This window comes from Malaya genurostris, chromosome 1 (genome assembly GCF_030247185.1).
Source record: "Malaya genurostris strain Urasoe2022 chromosome 1, Malgen_1.1, whole genome shotgun sequence".
Lineage (NCBI taxonomy): Eukaryota > Metazoa > Arthropoda > Insecta > Diptera > Culicidae > Malaya > Malaya genurostris.
Genome location: NC_080570.1, coordinates 133,654,467 through 133,677,282, shown reverse-complemented (window position 1 = coordinate 133,677,282; position 22,816 = coordinate 133,654,467). Strand labels below are relative to the sequence as shown.

General features: G+C 34.8%; 1 protein-coding gene across 1 annotated transcript; it reads right to left on the bottom strand.

Annotated features, from left to right (window-relative positions):
- Window positions 1–28: 28 nt before the first annotated feature.
- LOC131425819 (uncharacterized) lies at window positions 29–14,078 on the bottom strand. Its single transcript, XM_058588025.1, has 6 exons — window positions 13,915–14,078; window positions 13,719–13,849; window positions 13,533–13,653; window positions 13,204–13,479; window positions 400–708; window positions 29–341 (listed from the first exon to the last, which is right to left on the bottom strand). Exons 1-6 carry the CDS (start codon window positions 14,068–14,070, stop codon window positions 90–92), a joined length of 1,245 nt encoding a protein of 414 aa, XP_058444008.1. The 5' UTR covers window positions 14,071–14,078; the 3' UTR covers window positions 29–89.
- Between the last annotated feature and the right edge of the window lie 8,738 nt (window positions 14,079–22,816).

The following is a 22,816-nucleotide window of genomic DNA, read 5'->3' as shown; positions in this document are numbered from 1 at the left end:
GCCGGTCGTTCGTTTTGTTTGTGCAGTTTTTAGTACAACATTTATTTCGGTTCTTTATTTATGCGTATTCAAATGCCCGATTGAAGAAGTTAAGCTTTCGACCATTCGTGATCGAGCATCCAGCCGACCAGCCGGCGTTTCAATCGTTCAACGCGATTATCCGAACAGTAGTTAATAGCTTTACTGTTGAACGGAGGCGATAGATGGGAATGGAACACCAACGTGTGGTACATGTAGCCTACTGCGATCATGTGCACGATACGAAGATATGGAATTCGTTTCAGTTTCCAAGCCCACTCCGGTAGATTGTCGACTGTTTTGAACAGGTGCTCCCAAGACATCTATTGAAAGAGGAATTTACATACGTTACATACGAAATCTAGTGACATTTGCAGTTACCTCTATAAATTTGGTAAACGCCAGGGTAAACACCTGATACGTAGGATACAGAAGGTAGGATGCTCCACAAAGAAACGATGCTATTCTGTTGTGCATAGGGTGATCCATTCCATAGTGACGACACAGCAGACATCTGACCAGCCGATAGATGCCATTGTAGGCTGCTAGACCTAACATCAGCTTTAGGGTAACAGCTTTGCGCAAACCTGTTAGAAATTTTGATGGGTCTTTGTACAGTTGGGGAAATTTGGTTATCACGACTCCGGCAACCTCGATAATGAAACCAGCGGCGGAGTACTTGAGCACTCCCTGCAAAAATGAAAATTCAGTAGTATTAAGTTTGATCACAGTTTGAGAGATATACAGCCTTGGACAAATATTTTGAAAAACCAGTGTAAATTTCAAATTTGCTATACGTTGGAAATAAGGAGTTCTCTACTGTCACCTACTCGACTGTTTCTCTTGCCGAGCACACAAATTTTCAAACTACAGCTTATGGAACGCTTCTCACACACTTTCACAAGTGTAATATACGCTTTATATTCACATGTCGATTAAAACACATGTGAATTAGAGCGGAAGATCGAATTAAAACAAAAATAAACCGGACCTGGGACTGGTAAATCATCCTTCAATGTACATCTTCTGGTAATTCCAGAATTCATTGATCAGTACCGGCGCCGGCCAGGCCCGAACGTAGGTCGTCTAAGGAATGGGAAGGGATGTTAGTCCAACACTGGTTGTTACTAGAGGCCGTATATACTACTGCGCACTCCACAAGTGTCACGGGAGAAGGATATTTGTTAGTAAAAAATTCAGTATTGGTATTATTCGCGCGCGACTCAGTATGTTCCGTTTTCAAGATGCTCGGATGCACCACTAAACTCACTGACTTCCCGAGTGAACGTTTCAACAATATCCTATACTCATGTCCCGGAAAGTCTTGAGTCACAGTTCTTATTCGTGAAGGAAAATTTGAAATTTTATCGCGTAACGAACAAAAACTTCCCTATCTTTTCTAAATGGAATTACCTGCTACCAAATAAAAGAGTGAATAAGGTTCAGACAAAATAGTTGATTCATTGTAGTGACATATTTTTAGAATTGTTTTAAAATCATTTTAAATCACCAAACAAAGGTCAACAGATTTCACGCGCGACTTGATTTTTTTTATTATTTCTGCTTTATTATTTTAATTATTTATTAGAATTATTAATTGGTTATATTGGCTGATCTGGGCAGCCGGCTACCGAGAAAAAGATATTAATTTATCAAACAAACAAGTATTTTTTACTATTTATTCAATATAGATATATGTTATCTCTGTTATTAACTTTGTAATATTAATGGTTTTGCGCATTAATTGATTTTTATCTATCAATTTATAATAATGAAAGACAAGTAATAACATGGAAGAAGAAACATACCAAATAAATAAAGATAAGTTGAATGAAGAGATAATTTAGTAAAATAGAGCAATCAGAAGTGAAACGTTGGAAACATCTGAGAACTGAAAGGAAAAAGAAACTCCTGTAATTATCACCTTTTACGACATGGAAGCAGGAACCTAGTGGATCTATTCTTGGCTCATTATTCCGCCACATTCCACACGGCATCTAGGCTGGTACTATCCGGAGAAAGATAACAGGTACTATCAATCTCCTAGTGGACCCCAGTGCCTCATTGCAGATCGAAATCATTTTGGTGAGCAATATAAAAAGTCTCGCTTACACACGCTCTGCCGGAAATACATTTTTTTCTGACATTTCTCTAGCAATTTTAAGACTTTTAGGAGTTTATTGTCAGTCTGTGATCGATTTCAGAAATCTGTGTCATTTTCAAAAACTGCCGCATACTGAAAATCTGTGAAACACATATTAATCCGTGAAGCTGGATATCTGAGCGTGATATGAATGCGGTTCCCATATAGAACCACAAAACAACCTAATTTTAACAGTCGGTGTTGAACAGTCGTTCGCACCGCACGCATATAGCTCTTGGCTCCTGGAAAATTTTTCTGGCTACCTAGAGTTTCATTGATTCAGAGCTTCAGTCTTTTTCAAGGCTACCTGAATCACTAACAGTCTTTTTAAAGACTAACAATTAGTCAGCCAAGGCTATACAAAGAGTGATATTAGAGTGACTAAGTGATACAAAGAGTGATATTAGAGTGACTAAGAAATTAATCAGCCTTTTTAAAGGCTAGCTATTCAAAGAACTATTATTCAAAATTGAAAATTCCATTCATTTCAAAAATGCCTGCGTCCAATCGGAAAGGCAACAAGCCTAAGGCTAAAAATAATTCAATACGGAATAAATCACAATCCGTTATTCAACATTTCTCCAATAACATTCACGATCTTATAGAATCTGAATGTAAAAATAAAAGACAACGGACAACAATATTTACGAGATTCTTCCTGAATCCGATTGTAGCGACATAGAAGAAAATTCTTCAAAAATTCCCAAAATGGACGCTTGTCGTTCTGGGAAGAAACAACAATCTATGCCACCAGTGACGGTGATGATTTCCGACTTCAAAGCATTCCGTACTGAGCTTTCTACTTTCCTCCCGGAAGTAAAAGTCTCATTTCAAATCGGACGAAGAGGAGAATGTCGAGTCTTGGTTGATGGATTGGAAGATTACGAACGACTTATTCGATATTTGTCCGAGAAACTTCATAAATTTTATTCATATGATATAAAATCAGACAGACCCTTCAAGGCTGTCTTGAAAGGCTTATCAAATGATCAAAGTATTGATGAAATTAAAAATGAAATCAAAGAATTGCTTGGTTTTGCCCCTTCCCAAGTAATACTAATGAAAAAAAGAGCGAATGGTACTTCTAAACCACGCTCTGGAATTTCCCATGAACTTTACCTAATACACTTCAATCGAAGTGATGTAAACAATTTGAAAACTTTAGAAAAAGTACGTTTCATTTCCCACATTAAAATTCATTGGGAACATTATAAACGGCATAATCGTATTGCAAACTTAACGCAATGTCGTCGTTGCCAAGGCTTCGGTCATGGAACCAAAAATTGTCATATGGATATACGGTGTTTGAATTGTGGTAAATCGCACTCGAAAGACGTTTGTCCAATGAATGAAACCACTGATAAATTTTCATGTTCAAATTGCAATGGAAATCATAAATCCAATTATTTGAAATGTCCTGTCAGGGAAAAAATTTTAAACGCTCGTTCGCTTAGACAACAAGTCAAATCAACGACCTTAAATTTACAGAACATACCTGAAAATTTAAAAAAACCGTTACAAATGTCACGCCTAATTCTTCTAAGGCACCTATTTCTTCGAATTTAAAACAAAAAACAGGTACGCCTGCCAATTCGTCTCCTAACGAAAACAATTTATTGACAGGTAGATCGACCTCGTCATCATCTTCTTGTAATGTCAGTTATGCTTGTATAACAGGTAGAAATCTACCACCTATTTCTTCTAATGTAAATAATCAAAACAAAGGACCGCCTTGCAGTCCATCTTCTAACGAAAACAATTTATTAATAGGTAGACCGGCCAAATCATCTTCTTCTAATGGTCTTCACCTACAAATATTCCTTCAATGCCATTCGCCATGAAGTCGATTTAGGCGATATAACTGAAAATAAAATGATCTACCTACAAGATCAACTTTTTCAAATGATCATCCAAATGAATTCGACTTCATCACTTTTTGAAGCATTTCAAATCGGATGGAAATTTGCAAATAATATTATAATGAATTTAAAATTTAACAGTGATGTTAAATAATCATTTGAATATTTTAAATTGGAATGCTCGATCTTTGAAATCGAGTGAAGATGAATTTTATAATTTTCTCGAAGTTCACAAGATCCATATTGCCATTGTGACGGAGACTTTTCTTAAACCAAATGTCAAATTGAAAAGTAATCCACATTATGTGGTTCATCGATTTGACAGGTTTACTGGAATGGGTGGTGGAGTTGCCATTTTTGTCCAACGGCAAATTAAACATCGAATTTTACCTTCTTTCAATACTAAAGTTATTGAAAGCTTGGGAATCGAAGTTGAAACCATTCATGGAATTTATTTCATCGCTGGAGCATATTTGCCATTCCAATGCACCGGCGAACAATTAAATTTCTTTAAAGGCGATTTGCAAAAACTCACAAGATATCGACCGAAATTTTTCGTAATAGGGGACTTAAATGCTAAGCATGTCCAGTGGAATTGTAGGCAAAATAACAGTAATGGTAAAATACTTCATAATCAACTCTCAGCTGGTTACTTCACAGTTCTTCATCCCAGTAATCCTACTTGTTTCTCTTCCATGAAAAATCCGTCTACAATTGATCTGGTTCTAACAGATCAAAGTCACATTTGTAGTGAACCGATTACACATGCTGATTTCGACTCAGATCATCTTCCTGTAACATTCAGACTTTCCAACGAAGCTATAATTAATCCAATTAGTTCTATTTTTAACTATCATAGAGCTAATTGGTTGGATTACAGATCTCACATTGAAAATCATGTGGATCATGAAACTATTTTAGAAAATTCTGCGGACATCGACACAGCAATTGACAATTTGAATCATTATATTATCGAAGCTAGAAATCTTTCAGTTCCCAAAGCTCAAACTAAATTAAATTCTCCTATCATCGATGACAATCTTCAACTGCTCATTCGGTTGAAGAATGTTCGTCGACGACAATATCAACGTTCTCGTGATCCTGCTATGAAAAACATAGTTAAGGATTTACAAAAAGAAATTAAACATAGATTTACTCTTTTGCGAAATGAAAATTTCGCTAATGAAGTTGAACAAATTAAACCATATTCTAAACCTTTCTGGAAACTTTCTAAGGTTCTTAAGAAACCTCAGAAACAAATTCCTGCTCTCAAGGAAGGAAATCAAATACTTCTTACAAATGGCGAAAAAGCTCAAAAACTTGCTCAGCAGTTTGAGAGTGTACACAATTTTAATTTGAACGTTGTGAGTCCTATTGAAAATGAAGTCTCACTGAAATATGAGCATATTTCAACCCAAGTGTTATCACACGATGACATTATTGAGACGAATTTTGACGAAATTAAATCAATTATTAGGAAACTCAAAAACATGAAGGCTCCTGGTAATGATGGAATTTTTAATATTCTTATTAAAAATCTTCCCGATGTTGCCTTGAGACTCCTGGTTAAAATTTTCAACAAGTGTTTTTCATTAGCTTACTTCCCAAAAAGATGGAAAAACGCCAAAGTAATTCCTATCCTGAAACCTGATAAAAATCCAGCAGAAACATCAAGTTATCGACCAATTAGCTTACTTTCTTCTATCAGTAAGCTTTTTGAAAAAATTATCTTGTTGAGAATGATGTCTCATATAAATGAGAATTCAATTTTTTTACCAGAACAGTTTGGATTTCGTCATGAACATTCAACTACTCATCAACTTGTTAGAGTAACGAACATGATAAAAGCAAATAAATCTTCTGGGTTATCCACTGGAGTTGCTCTTCTAGACATAGAAAAAGCATTCGACAGTGTTTGGCACAAAGGTTTAATAGCAAAAATGTCTGATTTCCAGTTTCCTATTTATTTCATCAAAATGATTCAAAATTATTTAATTGATCGTACTCTTCAGGTTAGCAATCAGAATTGTAAATCTGAATTGCTACCCGTTCGAGCCGGTGTTCCGCAGGGTTCGAGCGTAGCTCCAATCTTGTATAATATTTTCACTTCTGATCTTCCAAATCTACCCGTTGGTTGTCAGAAATCGTTATTCTGTGACGACACAAGTCTGTTAGCCACAGGTAGAAATCTAAGAGTGATCTGCAGTCGCCTCCAAAGAAGTTTAAATATTTTCAGTGATTATCTGTCAAAATGGAAAATTAAACCAAATGCAGCAAAAACGCAATTAATTATCTTTCCTCATAAGCCAAGAGCTTCTTTTCTTAAACCAAACAATAATCACATTCTCAAATTGAATGGCTTGGAATTGACATGGTCTGATCAAGCTAAATACTTAGGTTTAACGTATGACAAAAAACTCACTTTCAAGGATCACATTGAAGGAATCCAGGCAAAGTGTAATAAATATATTAAATGTTTATATCCTCTTATAAACAGAAATTCTAAGCTCTGTCTAAAAAACAAGTTGTTAATTTATAAACAAATTTTCAGACCAACCATGCTTTATGCAGTACCAATTTGGTCGAGTTGTTGTTCCACCAGGAAGAAAACGCTTCAAAGGATTCAGAATAAAATTCTGAAAATGATTTTGAAGCGTCCTCCCTGGTTTAGTACAAATGAGTTACACAGACTCACAAATATAGAACCATTAGATGTAATGTCACATAATATTATAAGCAAATTCCGACAAAAATCGATGCAATCTTCAATTGAATCGATTCGCTCTCTGTATTAGTTAGTAAGTTAGTATATAAGTTCCTTTTCCTCATTACACAATACAAGTAGGTTTAGAATTTTCCCTACACAAAAATCTCAGAATTGCGGAAGCAAATAATGTCCTCATGGTAATAACCAAATCATATATATAATAGGGCTGAAAAGTCACCATTTGTGGCTGAACACCCAATTTAAATCTTAATAATTTAATTTTAACTCATATTCCAATAAATAGTTATTTTAAAAAAAAAACCTAATTTTAAGTACATTCCACCCAATTCGGAGGTTCCGTTCAATAAGCTAACTTTAGGTAAAGTGTCTCTAAGTAGATTCCGTAAGGCACGTCCAAAAACACTTGAAGATGAGTTATATCTACTCAATGGTAAGTTATATTTACTGTATAGTTGAGTTGTATTGACTTAACTTCAGGTTGATACGGTTTACTTATTTTAGCTTATTGAACGAAACTATCGCTGTTGGGTGGTTTTGTTCTTTGTATTTTGACAACAATAGAATAGAACAGCGAATAAAAGAAAAAAATCAAAAGAACTCAAAATTAAGTAAAAAAAAGTCAGATAATAAGTAGTTTTTATTTTCTGTGCAAAATGGTATATCTGTTATTTCAGTTGTTTTTTCAAAGCAGGGCGATGAATGTTTCGAATTTAGTTTCAATCCCTATTTAGAAATTATCGTATATTCTCAGATCGATTTTTGATAAGTCGATGAATGGCTGGTTCATCTTTAAAAGGTTTTGCTAGTTCGCTTTCCTTCTATGTGAACTGAATAAATCAACATAAAAAGAGTTTCGGCCTTTTTTTCGATTTGTTTACTTCTGTGCCTCCTGCAACGCTGCCAGGTATACCGATTTCTCGGTATTTATACCGATTTTTCAACTGTATACAGTAATATCGATAGGTTTTCATAAAACATTCACGATCCCAGAGGGGGGCCCGAGGCCCGGGCCCCTCCCGAAATCAAAAACATACATATAATTATTTAGAAAATCTCAGACATGTGTTACAGAAATAACAAGACACTAAACGTAAAGAAATGTAATACAATAACAATTTAGTGTAAAAGTTTAAAGTGTCTGTTAAAACACCCGTAAAAGGCACACCGGAAATTAGGTACATAACAAGGGGAGCACGCTTAGAACAATGTACCAATCACACATTAACACAATTCGTTTGTGCCTTTATCAATATTGGCACTCTCGTTTCCATACAGTTGCACAGTTGCGGTACACAAAAGGATCAGTTTTGCCAAGTAGCTGTTTCATGGGGCACAGCGTGGCACACTTAGACTCACAGTATCACACGTGTTTTTTTAGAGGCACACTAGGGTAACAGAGGTATTTTGGCCCACTTTAGGATTGATTTTATTTTGGCCCACTTTGAATAAATATCCACCAAATGTTGAAATATCTTTGAAAAACCCTTCCGCAATAGGTAATTTAATGTGTTTACCTTCAAATTTATGTAACATGAGTTACTTCACATCAATTAAAATCGATAAAGTTTGTTAGGTGGGCCAAAATATATGAAGTGGCCAAAATACCTCTGTTACCCTATATGTTGTGTTAAGCGACTCTTCCCTTGGTACATAAGCAATCTTCAGTAACATTATTTTTTATCTTTAGGTCCCTCCCGAAACGAAATCCTGGGTACGGGCCTGTCCTAAAATACGGATTATTCACAATTGATACAGATGAATACCGACTTACGATTTTGGCTGATTTAGGAATGACAAATTGTTTCGCTCACTAAAATAAACCCCATTTTCTGATACAGAAGTTATGTACACCCTCATTGAACATAACTCAGAATTGAGTGACACACCACTCAAATTCATAAAAAAATTTAGAGGGTTGTATTCAAGACACGACCGAGCACAAAACATTAAAAATGGAACGTTTCTAGGGTCTTCATAATATATACAAAAATAAAGAGATGATGATACACTAAACTAAAAACTTTTTCAATTGACTAATTACAAACTTGCTCTAGTTTAAGCGCTTAGATTATTGGCGAATGATAAAATTGACAATTAGATTCTTTCTTGATAATTAATTATATTCAATTTTGATCCCTTTCCACAATTTTTTACATTGTTAAGATTTTGAATAACGTCCTTTAACTAGAATTCAAAGTTACTTGAAAGCTCAATTTTAGATACAAACAACCTAAAGATTTAATCCTGAACAAATGAAACTGTTTTATTTTATGACAATAATCTTCGAGAAACGTACAAACTTATTAATTTTATAAACAGTTAATCGATCCAAGTGAAGATTTTATTTATTTTAACGAAAAATGTTGTACCAGTAAGCTCAGTAATAGTGTAATTTTATTAATCCTTCTTCAAAATCGTCGATAATCTTCGGAAAGTGTCAGTAAATAATATGGCAACAATACGAGGAAGAAAAATGTGAAACAGTCCGCATAAAATATTTAGTTACTTACATTGATTTTCGCTTTGGCATATTAGGAATATATGGAATGGATACGGAACAAAATTCCGAAATTTTGTTCATATTGTAACTTGATGTTATTAACACATGAATGAACATTGTCATAGTTACAACGCGTGTTGCCATCAGACGCTTATTGTTTTGAAGCAAATAATAATTGAACTGAAACTGGTGGTTAACCAAAGTCTACGAGGATTGCTATTCAAACGTAAAATCGCAGGTAAACTTACCTTTAGTTTATCTTTGATACTCTATGATATTGCATCTAATTGTACTGTATATGTGAGCCTGTGGAACTCATTTATACTACCAAACCGAGGAGGCCGCTTTTAGAAGTTTCAGAATTTAATTTTGAATCTTTTGAAGCGTTTAATACCTGGTGGGACAACAACTTGTTCAGTCACATATAATGAAGAAGAAGTTTCTATGATTATCATAATAACACAATTTATACTGAATCCATTTTCGCGCCACCGTTTTGTTCGTATGGGAATGGAGATTTAAGTATGCAAACCGATCCGTTGACAAATTAAAACATTTTTAAGCTTACAATATTGAAGCTTTGGAATCATTTAAATGAGGAAAATCCATTAACAAATCATCGAGGAACAAGCACTGCAAATTAGATCCGAATTAGATCTATTGCCGATAATACTAAATTAGCCTGATAGTTACCAGAGAACCAAAATAAAATACTCAATTCAAATGAATTTTTCAATGGAAAGCAATTGAAATATTCAAATGACGTTTTCTCATAAGTTTAGGTTGAATGTTTCCGAATCGATTGGTTGTTGAATTATATTAATCCATCAACAAATGACTGAGGTATGAGCGTTCAAAATTATGGCAGAAAAATGTTACGCGATTAGTTTTGCATGTTTTAATTTGACACCCAGCCTCGGGAAGCGAAGTGTAAGGCATTTTTAATGGCAAAATCGACCAACAATTTGCTAAATACATAGGATGTTTCAAAAGAACCGATAACCACGCTGATTCGGTTCTTCAATAGCTAGATGATATATAAGATATTCAAGCGAACACGAAGCGGTGTTGTGCAGACAGCAGGAAGTTTCACCAACGCATAATACAAAAGCGACAATCCAGCAAGTGAACGCATATACAATTAAATCATCAGCTCACTGGACGAGCTACTTGTTTCATTCACAGTCAAACTTCAACTAGGCAAAGAAATATTGTGCAGCCTATATTTATAGATTTCTCTTCATACTACGCAGAACGATGCGGTGTTTTTTATGCATGACGCAAAGCCTCCTATGCCGAACAAGAAGTTGACGTCATTTTGTAAAGCAGGGATTGGTGGATGAAAACATAGGTCGATTCCAACCATTTTTTCAATAGTATGCTATTGAAATACTGAAACGACGTCGTCATACATGTTTAAGTTAAAAGTTTCCGAATCGATTGGTTGTTAAATTATAACAATCCATCAACAAATGACCGAGTTATTAACGTTCAAAATTATGACACAAAAAGGTTACGCGGCTATTTTTGAAACTTTTAATTGACACCCGGCCCCGTATAGTGAAGAGTAAGGCATTTTTAATGCCAAAAGTGCAGTTACTCTAAACTTGAATTACCACGTATCTATTCATTTTTAAGTTAAGGGATGAAGCTGTCAAAAGTTTAATATTTTCTACTCACAATATAAAAAAAATATTTTGTTCTAAATTTGAGTGAGTTTAACTCAAAACTTGAGTTCCTTGCACTTAAAATAAAACATTGTTATTCGTAAATGTTTATATACAAAGTCATTCTTGTTTTTTTTTATGGGAAACCCTAAAAAGTATTTCAAAACTGCTTCCTTTTGACCGATTTGGAGCCGAAATTGAAACCACAAAATTGAAACAAACAAAATAGCATAACAAACAAAATAGCATAATTAAAATTGATTTGTTTTTTTTTCATTTGTTTACTTTTGTAAGATTCGCTCTTTAAAAAAAAACAATCGATTTATGGTTTGATAAATTATCTGTTCTTATTAGTAATTACCTAGGAAGTAGAACTCGTTATACTAGTTACCTCGAAATACGCACCAAACTTAATTGAGGCTGAAGACAATTTCGTGAATGAGTGTAACTTTGAGTTAAAATTTGTCGTTTTGTTAGTTATTTGAATATTAATATTTGACTTAAACTATTACCTCTTTCAACCTTCTCCTCTCCGCAACCTCTTTAAGCTACTCTGGTACTAATACTCTGGTTGTATTAAATGGATAATTCGCAGATTCAAATAAAATACGCTTTTTTTCATACTACAATATGGCTGTTCCTAACAAATGTCGACTGTTTCAGAAAAAAACATTAGTTGAATCAAACCAGAATTGTAATTGTCACTATATCAACAAAACAATTCGTTTTATTTCCCCGGAACTTATACATTTTTACAATATTTTTTTCTGCGTGTACAAGTAGGAACATGTTCCATAAGACAATCTGCCTAATTTGCGCTAAACAACGTGTTTGATACCTTGCACGCGCCGGTGTAAGTTTATCCTGCTACTGACCTTGTGAAACAAATCTCGCTCTGACTATTTTAAACATGCGTCTCCATCATTCCATTAAACCAAGATAGCTTGAATTTTTTTAAATTTTTATCTTAGGCTAGTTTTGTCTCTGACGATTTTATTTGGTCAGCTTTTGCCCCAATTTTTTGTCAGAATGGACCAGTTTCTGATTGGCTGATTTTGATGTTGCTAATGTAAACAGGCAGTTAGTATTTAGTAGATTTTTTATCGTGACGTCACAAATGAACAAGAATTTATCCTTGACAGATCAGCGGTACTGTTTACAAACAAGCTTGAACAAAAATCAAAGAACACATCTTAAATAATCTTCTTTACACTTTGCAACTAGTCACTTTTATATAATAAATCTCAAAAACAAGCCGTATCCAATTGTGAACAAATGTTTTAAAACTCTATGTAGGGATCGTAAATGGTCTCATTCAATTTGTCAACACACAAACAAAAACATCTATGTTTACAAACAGTACTGCTGAACTGTCGAAATGTGTTCATTTGATTGAGGTTAGCAGTGATGGTAAAAAACCTAATTCCACTGGGCGAAGATGACAAGAAGGATGATTCGATATTAAGAATAAGAAGCCAGTTGTCAGGTCTTGTCTTAGGCGATCATCGGTTATGCTCGAAATTTGGGGATTTTTGGACTATTTTTTTATACGTACCCGATGGGATGTGACTTTTAGTGTTCGAATTATTGCGAGCAGAATTTTCGCCTCAGCCTCCCCTACCGTGTTTTGTGTTAGCAAATCATTTGATCAGCACTTGACTGTGTATCGGGAGTTTGGAAGTGGAACTAACCGAAAAGTATGGCCCCGTCAAGTGAACGAGTTGTGAATTCAACATCATACGTAAGAAGAATGAACTGAATGCGTACAAAGTAAAAAAAGTGGCCAACTGCGATGACAAGCCAAATTTCACTAGAAAAAGTGTAAATCTTCTTACACCAATTTTTTTTGTACCTTAATGTGCTCGAAGACTTTAAGCAGCTTCCGGGTCTGGCTTTTCATACCGCAATGCGACGGATCGCCGTTGCCGAGCAGTAGGTCCAAAGAAGTATTTGATTTGGTAGGCAATATGTTCATGTGGTCGAAAATCTTAGAAACTATTGACGTCTCGATACTACTGGCACTACCAATAAGGAAGATTCAAGATTGAAAATATTCCGAATGGCACCACATTACACGTAGAAACCATTTTGAAGTGTCAAATTTTTAGGAACTATAGCTCTATAAAATTCGGGCGTCAGCTCATTTCCCATACATCCCATTGTTTCTTTAAACTACATAACATTTAAGAAATATGTTTAGTCCATAGGAATTTAACGAATCTAGATCCTTCTGGGATGAACAACAAATTAATCATTCTGGCGGGATAGATAGATGTGTTTCTACTCACGTGCGCAATGTACGAGTCGCAGGACTTATCGTGGGAGCATGCTTTATATCCACTAGGATAAAGTGTACCCAGTACTCGACTATCGTCGATCGAGTTCCGATCTGGTTGACGCACCTTGACAGGATTTAAAACCCAAAATTGATTAACGGTACCCTGTTGCAAAATCTCCATGATCCAGGTGTTGAATAGCATGAACAATAACGTACCGCAGAGCTTCGATTCGCGAAGTACTTTCACCAGTCCTATTTGACTTTTCTTCAGCATTACTTCCGACATCTGGAAAAGTTTTCATTAGTGCAAGCTACAGTATGAAAATCGAAGCATCTTACCATATTGAAATAGGTAATCCCTTGTAATCGTAGATGCACACTGGACAGTTTTGTAAGTGCCGTGCTGAAGAAGCCAGGAAATCCCATAACCCAATAGTAGTTCAGCTTACCAAACATCTTGCTGAAAAGGGGTTGTAAAATAATGCATTCAGGAATCGAGGGAAGTGGCAGTTATTGTGAACTTACTAGAACACACATTGAAAGGTTAGGCCAATTACTGCAATCAGGTACGTTTTGAAAGAAACCCCCACGTAACTAGCAATCTGTTCCTGCCAATATTTCCACGTATAGCCACCGCCTTTCAGCAGTGGAGGAACCTGAAAATATTCTGTTTTCGAAAGTCTAGCTCAAAAACACCCAAAATCAGACTGGCCCCGTTTACCAAAAGATAGGTGATGTACAGCTTAAAGCTTCCCGGTAGCAAACGACGAGCACTTTCGAAGAACGAAATCCAACACGTAGCGTACTCCGGATGGCAAAGGTCACGGCAGGTCTTGCCGGCGGTTACCTCGTAGAAGCACTTGCTTAGTTCGGACATTGCTGTTGATCAGGTCGGAAATGAAAACAGAACTGAATGGACTCGCTCCGCTTGGCGACTTGGCCACCGCGTTTGATTTCCCCTTTTTTTCTATGCTAGGGGAAGTCGATTTGCATTCGGCTGGTGCGGAAATTTAGCTGGAGCCGAACTCAACGGGAACGGTTTGGTGACTAAATGATGATTCCATGAAGATTGTTGTGGTCATCGGAAATATACCTACAGTGAAAGTTTGTTTAGTTTAGCTGTACTAAGCATCGTCCATTTGTTGGTGTGAAGACCACAATTTGAGATATGCGAAAGTGCGTATTAGACCTGTTTAGTGTAGTAATAGTGTGCTAAAGAAAACTTTTGTCACCGTATATTGGTTTTAGATCTGTCCTAATGAAATTTTTCTGACACTATATGTGAGGCTTGTGATTCTGGTACACTGGACATACAATGAGGTTTTGCTATTCAATTGGTTTAAATGACTAATACTATTCGAAGAATAAATTTATTTGTGTGTGTGTTGATCGGGTTTTTCTCAAGCGTAGAGATAACTTCAAATGCTCTTTCCAACGTTTCCACAGATCTAAGTTTCAGTTCTTAAATTAATTGCTAACTAGTCGCTCAAGTTCAAATTAATTGCTAACTAGATGAATTAGGGGTAGTCCATATAAGATGTTACGCTTTCCCCCTTCATCGCAATTTGTCTCAGTAGTAAAGGCATCCATAAGAATGATTTTTACCATGTCATTTCTCAGTCCATATGTAAGAGTTTGATTTTTTCCGTAGTATTTGACAATTGATACTCCAGTATGCTGTTCATATCCTGTCTAGTATGCTGTATATACTCGGAGAAAGTTGTGGACTGTAATGAAAACCACATAATTATATGATCAATTTTAGGTTAGATACATACGTTATTTGAAAGTGGGCTCCGAGAATTTTCAATCCATACTATTTTATCAGTATCTTCGGGCGACGGTGATTCTAAATAAAGCGCTTCCATCATTTTTGATGCGTTTTTTGCAAAGTGCCAATAGGCCACCTGTCAGCATTTATGTTCGAAAGAAACTGCAGGCAAATGACTACAAATAGAGTATTTATTTTAACGTCACACGAAAGAGAAAACTTTACTTTTTCGTTTACTGTTATGATTTAAGCCCTTTCAATTACTTTTGTCAAACAAGAAGCGAATATCACTTACCTTGTTCATGCAGAAAAAGATGTTTTTGTTCGGTTTGTGCATTGCACAGTGGAGAAAACACGATCAAAAATGCGACTTAATAATTTTATAAAAAACTAAACATTTTCGAAATTAATTGTCATGCAAAAAATTCCGTAGAATCGATTGACTATAGTTAGAAATCTTGTCCGTTTTTCCCCTTTTTTCTGACTTTACTTCGAAGACTAACTGTGAAACTCTGAAAAAATTAATTCGACTAATCGGAAGGTACTGCTGACATGTTCAAAAAGTTTGATAAATGGATTGTTTTTACTAAGAACGATCGCAAATAACTGTGTTCTGTTTTACCCCATCTTCCTTCATAAATTTACAGAAAGAAAAGTTATACTGATTGGTGTTTGGACCAATTACGGTTAAACAAGACAGTTCTACGTTCTGTATATAACCTCAAAAACAGTTAACAAATAGTTTCCATGATCGCATGAATCGTGCTGCATCGTTTTACCCCAATTTTCCCACAGACATAATTTTTTGTTGAATTCAGATTTAAAATCCCGGAGCAGATCCAATATGACTAAGGCTCGTATATTTTTTTTGCGAAAAACAGCACATAAAATCAAGAGAATACAGTTCATCAATTTTGAAAAAAAAGTACATCTTGCAGTATGCATTTTTGCTAAAAATAGTGAACAAACAACAAAAGGCAATAAATTTGATTAGTATCTAACGAGAAAAGAGCATTCCAAAACAGAATATGAAACTGGTTTGCTTTTTGCTTTCGGACGATTGGTTTCCTAGAAAGAGCCGCCATATTGAAAAAAATAAAAAGAATTAAATTTTTTATGGAGTTTAATGTATATACTTTCATCTGTAAATAGTATTATTTTGAAATATTGTTTAAATAAAAAGTGGAATTAAAAAAAAATTGTTTTTGGAGGAACCAATCCTCAAACTATTCTGCATGTGAAACTCACGAAGCCAACTGTTTCAGCCCTCAATTAGCCTGTTTCTGATTCACATGCAGGATAGTTTAATTGTAAAAACGATTTCCCCGGATAGGAGGTAGCTACGGATTCGAGTTTTGCCTCTGCGATAGCTTTTTTCGCGATTTTCATTACATAGTTCGCATATCACTTTTCAATCTGTTTTCCTCATTAGATACTGATCAAATTTAAAACTAACTCAAGGCGGCTCTAGGCCTTAACAAGACTAAACAAATCGTTAAAAGCAAATATTTATCAGATGAGTTATTTTCATAATCATTAGTTTTTTTTTGTATTTCCCGTTTTTAGGTATTATTAAGTTCGAAAAATTCTAAAAAAGTAATGAATTATTCATCAAACATTTTTTGAAAAGTGGATATTTTTTATGATGATTTAATTGTAGTCGCGCTCTGAGCAAGAATGAATAATGAAAAAATAGTTGTATGCAGGTTACATTCACATTACATTACAATTTGTTGTCTGTATGTATTTACATTCGCTACGTGTTGTATTACTGACGTTTTGTATTGCCGCAAATAGAAATGCAATGCGTTAGACTTTAAATTCTGTATTTAATTTTCAGTGTGAAAAATACAGTACATTTCATTGGAAAAATACAGTGAAATTCAAAATACACTACATTTGAGGGTAAAAAGCAGTACGCAGATATTTATGTCGAAATTATAGTATAATACTGTAATTACAGTACGAATACGAGCGTTGAATATGAACTATCAATATTGGTCCGCATTACGTAGAAAACTTCAGTGATCAGAGTACACATAATAGAATGACAGTACTAGCAGTTTAACCCTCTAATTTATTTTCTAAATTGTATCTTTGGGTGAAGTTTTTTTTCGCATTCCGATAGGAGGCTAATTGCGGTTGATTAAAATCGATTGATATTACGAAGAAAGACCTAAAAATAGGATTACAAATAATTTCAATGACCGCACGAATATTGTTATATCGTTTTATCGCAATTCATCCTTCAACTGAAGCTTAAGATTTCGCTCCAGATATGGAAAAAGGTTTGAATGTGACTAGGAGTGAAACAAAACTTCCCAAGTATCAGATGTAACTTATTGAAATTTCAAGAGGTTCTACAATTGCTTTTCTATATTAGATATGTTCAGAAAGATTTTTAAATATATTAAAATCGGTTGTGCAACTTATCACTGTCAAGTTTTACAATACTACCGAAAAAAATCACTATAGAACAATTTTAAGTACATCTAAAACAATTATGCAGCAAATCAGTAACTTGCCCACGTTGCACTAGTAGTTATAGAAGCTCTATAAAAATTTTCACATCGTCATGTAAAAATGAAGTAACTAAAACAATTTTTCAACTCATCAAAAATTTTCCAAATAACTGTCATAATTGCATCGGACTCAATATATGCCGAAATGGCTGTATATCTCTTGTGAAGAAGAAAATAGTGAAATTATGCTCTCCGCAAGGCAAAAAATGATAAGCCGAGTTGAAAACCTCGCAGTAAAAACTATTTTGCTGGCGAGTCCGCATAGTCTTGGCTCCCTCGTGAAATTTCAGGTCAGTGTGGGCAGTTTTCTTCAGTTTTCGAAAAAACAATTCGAAACTTGCAAATAAGTTGTATTAGTTTTATCTGCTTGAAATGAACGCAAAACTTGGCGACATAAGAATATTATCATAAAATAAAAATCAATCAGATAATTTGTGTTCAGTTTTCATCTCGCGAAAGAAATGAACAGGCCTGACAACACTTTTCAAAGATATTGATCGAAAAATTAAGTTCATCATAGTTACTCTTATAGTTATATATTACCGCTTGAGCAACTTGTTTTTGCAACTAAAGCACATGGGCTTACCAAAATAACACCTACAGTGCGTATCACAAATGTCGGGTTTACTAAGATAAATGACTATACTGTATTGTTGTTTTAGTCAACTAGTTTGATAAAAATAAAAACAAAAATTTCTCTTTTGAATATTTAAATGTTTATATTTCTTTTTATTTAGGTTAAATAAATAATTACGTTGGGTGAACCATTTTCTTTTCAACACGCTGTTACCTTTGATTCCATATTGGAAAATATTGAAGAAAAAACAAACATCAATATGATTAAAGTCATCTGAAAAGGTGTATGAATGTTTAATAGCTTTCTTTTACATTTTTTAAACACTATCCCGGTCATATTCATTGAAAAGTATAGATTGTTATTGTCAACATCAAAACACGTACATTCATAGGCGCTTGAAAATTTCAGGCGTACGAAGACATGTTTCACCATAAAAATGCAGTTCGTTGTAGATTATCTATTTTCTAAAACATAAAAGATCAATTCTACACTTTATAGTATTACCATTTATTTATGTGCAGAATATTTTTAAAGTTCCATGTTTGTGTAACGAACAGTTGTATGGAAAATCAAATGTGAAACTTATTCATTAGAAATTATGTTTGCTATGTTTTTGTAAACATCAATTCAATTCTTGTTTACATTACATGGTAGTTCCCATGAGTTTCACAATTGTTTTTTCGCTGATTTAATTGCAGCATTTGTAATAGGATTGATGCATGAGTTTTTGTATCAGTTGCACAATAATTGTGAATAAATGTTCGTGACAACGGAAGCACTTAAAGATATGTTGCACTACACAGAAAAATTGCGCTCTTTCCATAACACATCAGTTACTACAATAGTAATATAAAATGATTTGATAAATTGAACAATCTGTAGAAAAATACAGGACAGCAACTTAACGTGCTACTTGGGTTAACCGCAATTAATCTCCTTCCGGAATGCAAAATAAAGTTTAACCAATGAAACGATTTATGAAATAAATTGGGGTAAAACGGATTAAACAGGCTAGTACTGTCATTGCCATTGTTTTGTAGGTAATATGAATCAATATTGATAGATCGTATTGGATTTGCCTTTGGATTGTAGGTCATATTTTAACTGAATATTAGATAAGAAATGGGGTAAAACGGTATAGCGAGTTTGCTGTTGTCATTAAAACTATATGCAATAGATTTGGTAGACTTTTCTACATCAGAAGTAATCTTTTCGATCTTGTACAAGTAGGGGTGACCGGGGCCGAGTGGCTTTTATGAAAAGGCTATTATGCGGAAATGCGTCATCTGTGGTGAGTTTGATAGAGTATTAGGCCACCCATGTACCGACGTAATTTCAGGTGTTTTTATGTTGTCGTTTGTACAGGAACCCATTAATTCTTTTTTCTGCGCTTTTGAGTAAATTTCAGGTTTTTGAACAGCAATATGCGTAACGCGAACCAATGATCATCCGAATTCCGAAAACATTGCACCGCTGGAAAGGACATTCAGAACCCTATGAAATGCTAGTTTTCTCTTATTTCTGTTAGTGTAAATCGTGATTGTTCTCGGAAACATCCAATGGGGTAATTGGCAGAGTTTTGTGCGTGGTTGGCTGGCCGAGTTGTAAATTTAGTGCATTCGTGAAATGTTAACTTTTTTTTGAGTGAACTTAGATGTTACGCTAATATTGATGACTATAAGTGTTGTACATTACTATTAGCTCGGTATTATTATTCCCTCATACATATTACTTACTACGAGCTATTACGGTTTTCATATGAGGAGTGATATTTGTATCTCTCTCGCTTTTTTTTCTCTCCTCTCATGATTCCAATTGAGCTATCTTAGTAAGCCGGTCGCTAACGAAGACGACTCGTCCCTTTTTTATTCTGGACTATTAAACGCAAAAGGAGTGTAAGTAACTGGCTTTTCTCCGAAGGTCGGTCTGGCTACCGACGCTAGATACAAAATTTAAAACTTCATAATAAGGAAAATATATCAAAATACCATATAGTGTAAAATGTCAAATCTAGAAAACGTATAATACAGCGTTTTTTGCTACACTTTTTAAAATATCATTTTCAGATTGATTTGCGCAGAAAATGAGGATGTATCAACGAAAGTCCACGATGGGCAAAACGTTGTCCGAAAAGATTATTGAAACAGTTGCATATTATTTTAATACTCCTGTGGTTTCAGAGTCTCTGGTGTGCGCCCCTTCAATCCTGGATTTTTCCTCTTGAGGAGTTCCTGGCAGGATTTGTAACAGATCGATCAAACCCAGCATAACATAGGTTTTTTTTGGAGATGCAGTGTTTCCTGAAGACGAAAGACCTCTTCCCAAGGCGAATGCACGCGAGCTGATTCGAAGAAACAACAAGGTCGTAAACGTCGATCAACCCAAATTTTGACAGATTCACCGATAAGAGCAGCATTAGAGAATGAAAAAAAAATGAAAGCAAGCGTACGCATACGCTAGCGGAGCAAAAAAGCAGCGAGAGCTTTAAACAGGTTATACAAACCTACCAAATCTAAAATAATTTTTGATGTGCACTGACTTGTTTCCACTAATAAACGTTTTCCATTTATGCATTTGATGTATTTCACTTATTTCATCATATTCGGCCAACCTACCTCGGTCCTGGGGTTAGTTGGCCGATTTTTTTCGCATTTGATTGTTCCCTGATGTTTCTACAGTAACACAAAAAATCACAAATGTGCTCAAAAAATGTATCCATAAAACAGCGTAAGCAGTTTATCAAAAAGTCTAACCAGAATGAATTCAGAAATTCGGAAACCAAAACTCGGCCAACTAGCCCCGGTCTCCCCTACTTCGGTTTTATGTTATTAGCTAAACTTGTAATTCGTGTGGTCCTTCTAAATTTTCCCCCTCTGTGCATTGGCATCGCTTGCTTGTTTACCAAAGGCAACGAAAGTCGACTCAAAAACGGAAATGCAATAGTTTTTCAAAAGGTCGTATAAGCAAGTGACAGTTTCTCTTTAATCACTCTCTCTATCGATTATTGTGATGTGATTAAAAATATTTTCTTTGATAGCACTATTCTGTTTGAAAATCGAAAGTTTCGGGTATCATTTCATGCAAAGAGTTGAGTGATAAACGTGGAAACGTGGTAATTAATAGAAGAGAAAGTAAACAAAGAGAAACTGTCACATGCTTATACGCCCTTTTGAAAAATTAACCGAGATATGTCAAAATTGTAATATTTTGGTGAATTCAAAATCAGTCATTTATACAGATTGAGTCGAATCCAAGTTGCTGGATTACAGATATAAATATTCATAGAAAATTAAACTTCGGTGTTTTTCGCGTGAATACTAATCTCATGAAATTATTTTTATGATTATATTATCAAAATTCTGGAACTATACATTATTCCTTTCAATCTAAACGTTTGACAATCGGTTGAGCATTCCATGAGATGTGGAAGTGAATTCCTCTTTAAAGTTTTTGTCATTATTTATGGTACTTCCAGAAACGGTATTCAAAGACCAGCATAACTAAAAATAATTCGTATGTCCATGAATTAGTATGACGAATAACGAGCCCATTTTTGAAGATTTTTTTGGTATCGTCATCTTCTATAACGGCTTGAGCTTTAAATACTCATCACTCTGTGATTTCAAAATTGGAAGTCGGAATCGGAAAAAATTCTTCAATTTTGTATGGGACCATAAGTTAATTCTAATTTGAGTGTTTGTTTATTTAATTCGTTTTGGCCTTATTTAGCTTCAGCTTTAGCTATTCCCAATACATTCGGAAACGGAGTTCGGAAATCGGTGTAGCCGAAATCAGTTAAATTCGCCTAATGGATTGTTAACCGTTTCATTAGATTCAAATTTTTTGAAAATCAGTGTAGCCATCTTAGAATTATCGTGGTGCGTTCCAAATAAAATTTTTGAGTACCTTCCGGGAACGAAAAACGAATACCGGTAAAACTGAAATAAGTTTATTTGGTCGTCGACTCTCAAAATCTGTGAACCCGATAAATCCGATAAATTTATGTGAAATTTTTACACTAATCACCTTGTATATCCTGAACCGGAAGTCGGATCTGATTAAAAAACGAGCAGTTTATATAGGACCTTAAGACCTTTTATTTGAATGTTAGATGAACGAAATCGGTTCAGCCATATCTGATGTTGGACATTCGAAGTGTGAGTTTCGCTTCAAACAAAAGTGATTGCATCATCTAACTTCTGGTCGTTTGCATTGGAGGAAAAGGGAACGAAAAGTTGACAACAATGGAGAACATTATACAAAATCAGCCGTTCTAATGGCTCTAAGTGTTATCTAAAGAACTATTAAGATTACTTTCTTTGCAAATCATCAGTTTAGTGCAAATCTAGAATAATTCAATAGGTTGTGCTCTTTTTGCTGGGCGAAATTCGCACCAAACGAATGCAAATAAAGCAAGCATACGGTATATCAATATCGTAGAAAATTACCACCTTATGAGAGCCTGAAATGAATCCCTCGATTACATAATTTAGCTGCAGGTCGTTTACGTGCGAGTTACAGAAAAAAATACATTAAATCGGCCCGGAAAATGAAAAATGATAATCTGAAATGAAACAACAACTCAACCTTTAAATTCTACACGTTGGTATTGTTGAAGACGTTAGAACCGCTCTTTTGAACTTTTGATCTACTATGTGCATTGTTCGCTCCGTTCGCAGTGCGGCTTTCACTTCAAACAAGTGCAGAAAATTCATCAAAGTATGAACACAACGGAGAGAATACATATACAAAT

Coding starts and splice junctions, on each gene's coding strand:
- LOC131425819 (XM_058588025.1), bottom strand. CDS start 14,070: ATGTCCGAACTAAGCAAGTGCTTCTACGAGGTAACCGCCGGCAAGACC. Junction 13,480..13,532: donor GGATTACCTATTTCAATATG/GTAAGATGCTTC, acceptor AAACTTTTCCAG/ATGTCGGAAGTAATGCTGAA. Junction 709..13,203: donor GCGACTCGTACATTGCGCAC/GTGAGTAGAAAC, acceptor TCATTTTTGCAG/GGAGTGCTCAAGTACTCCGC.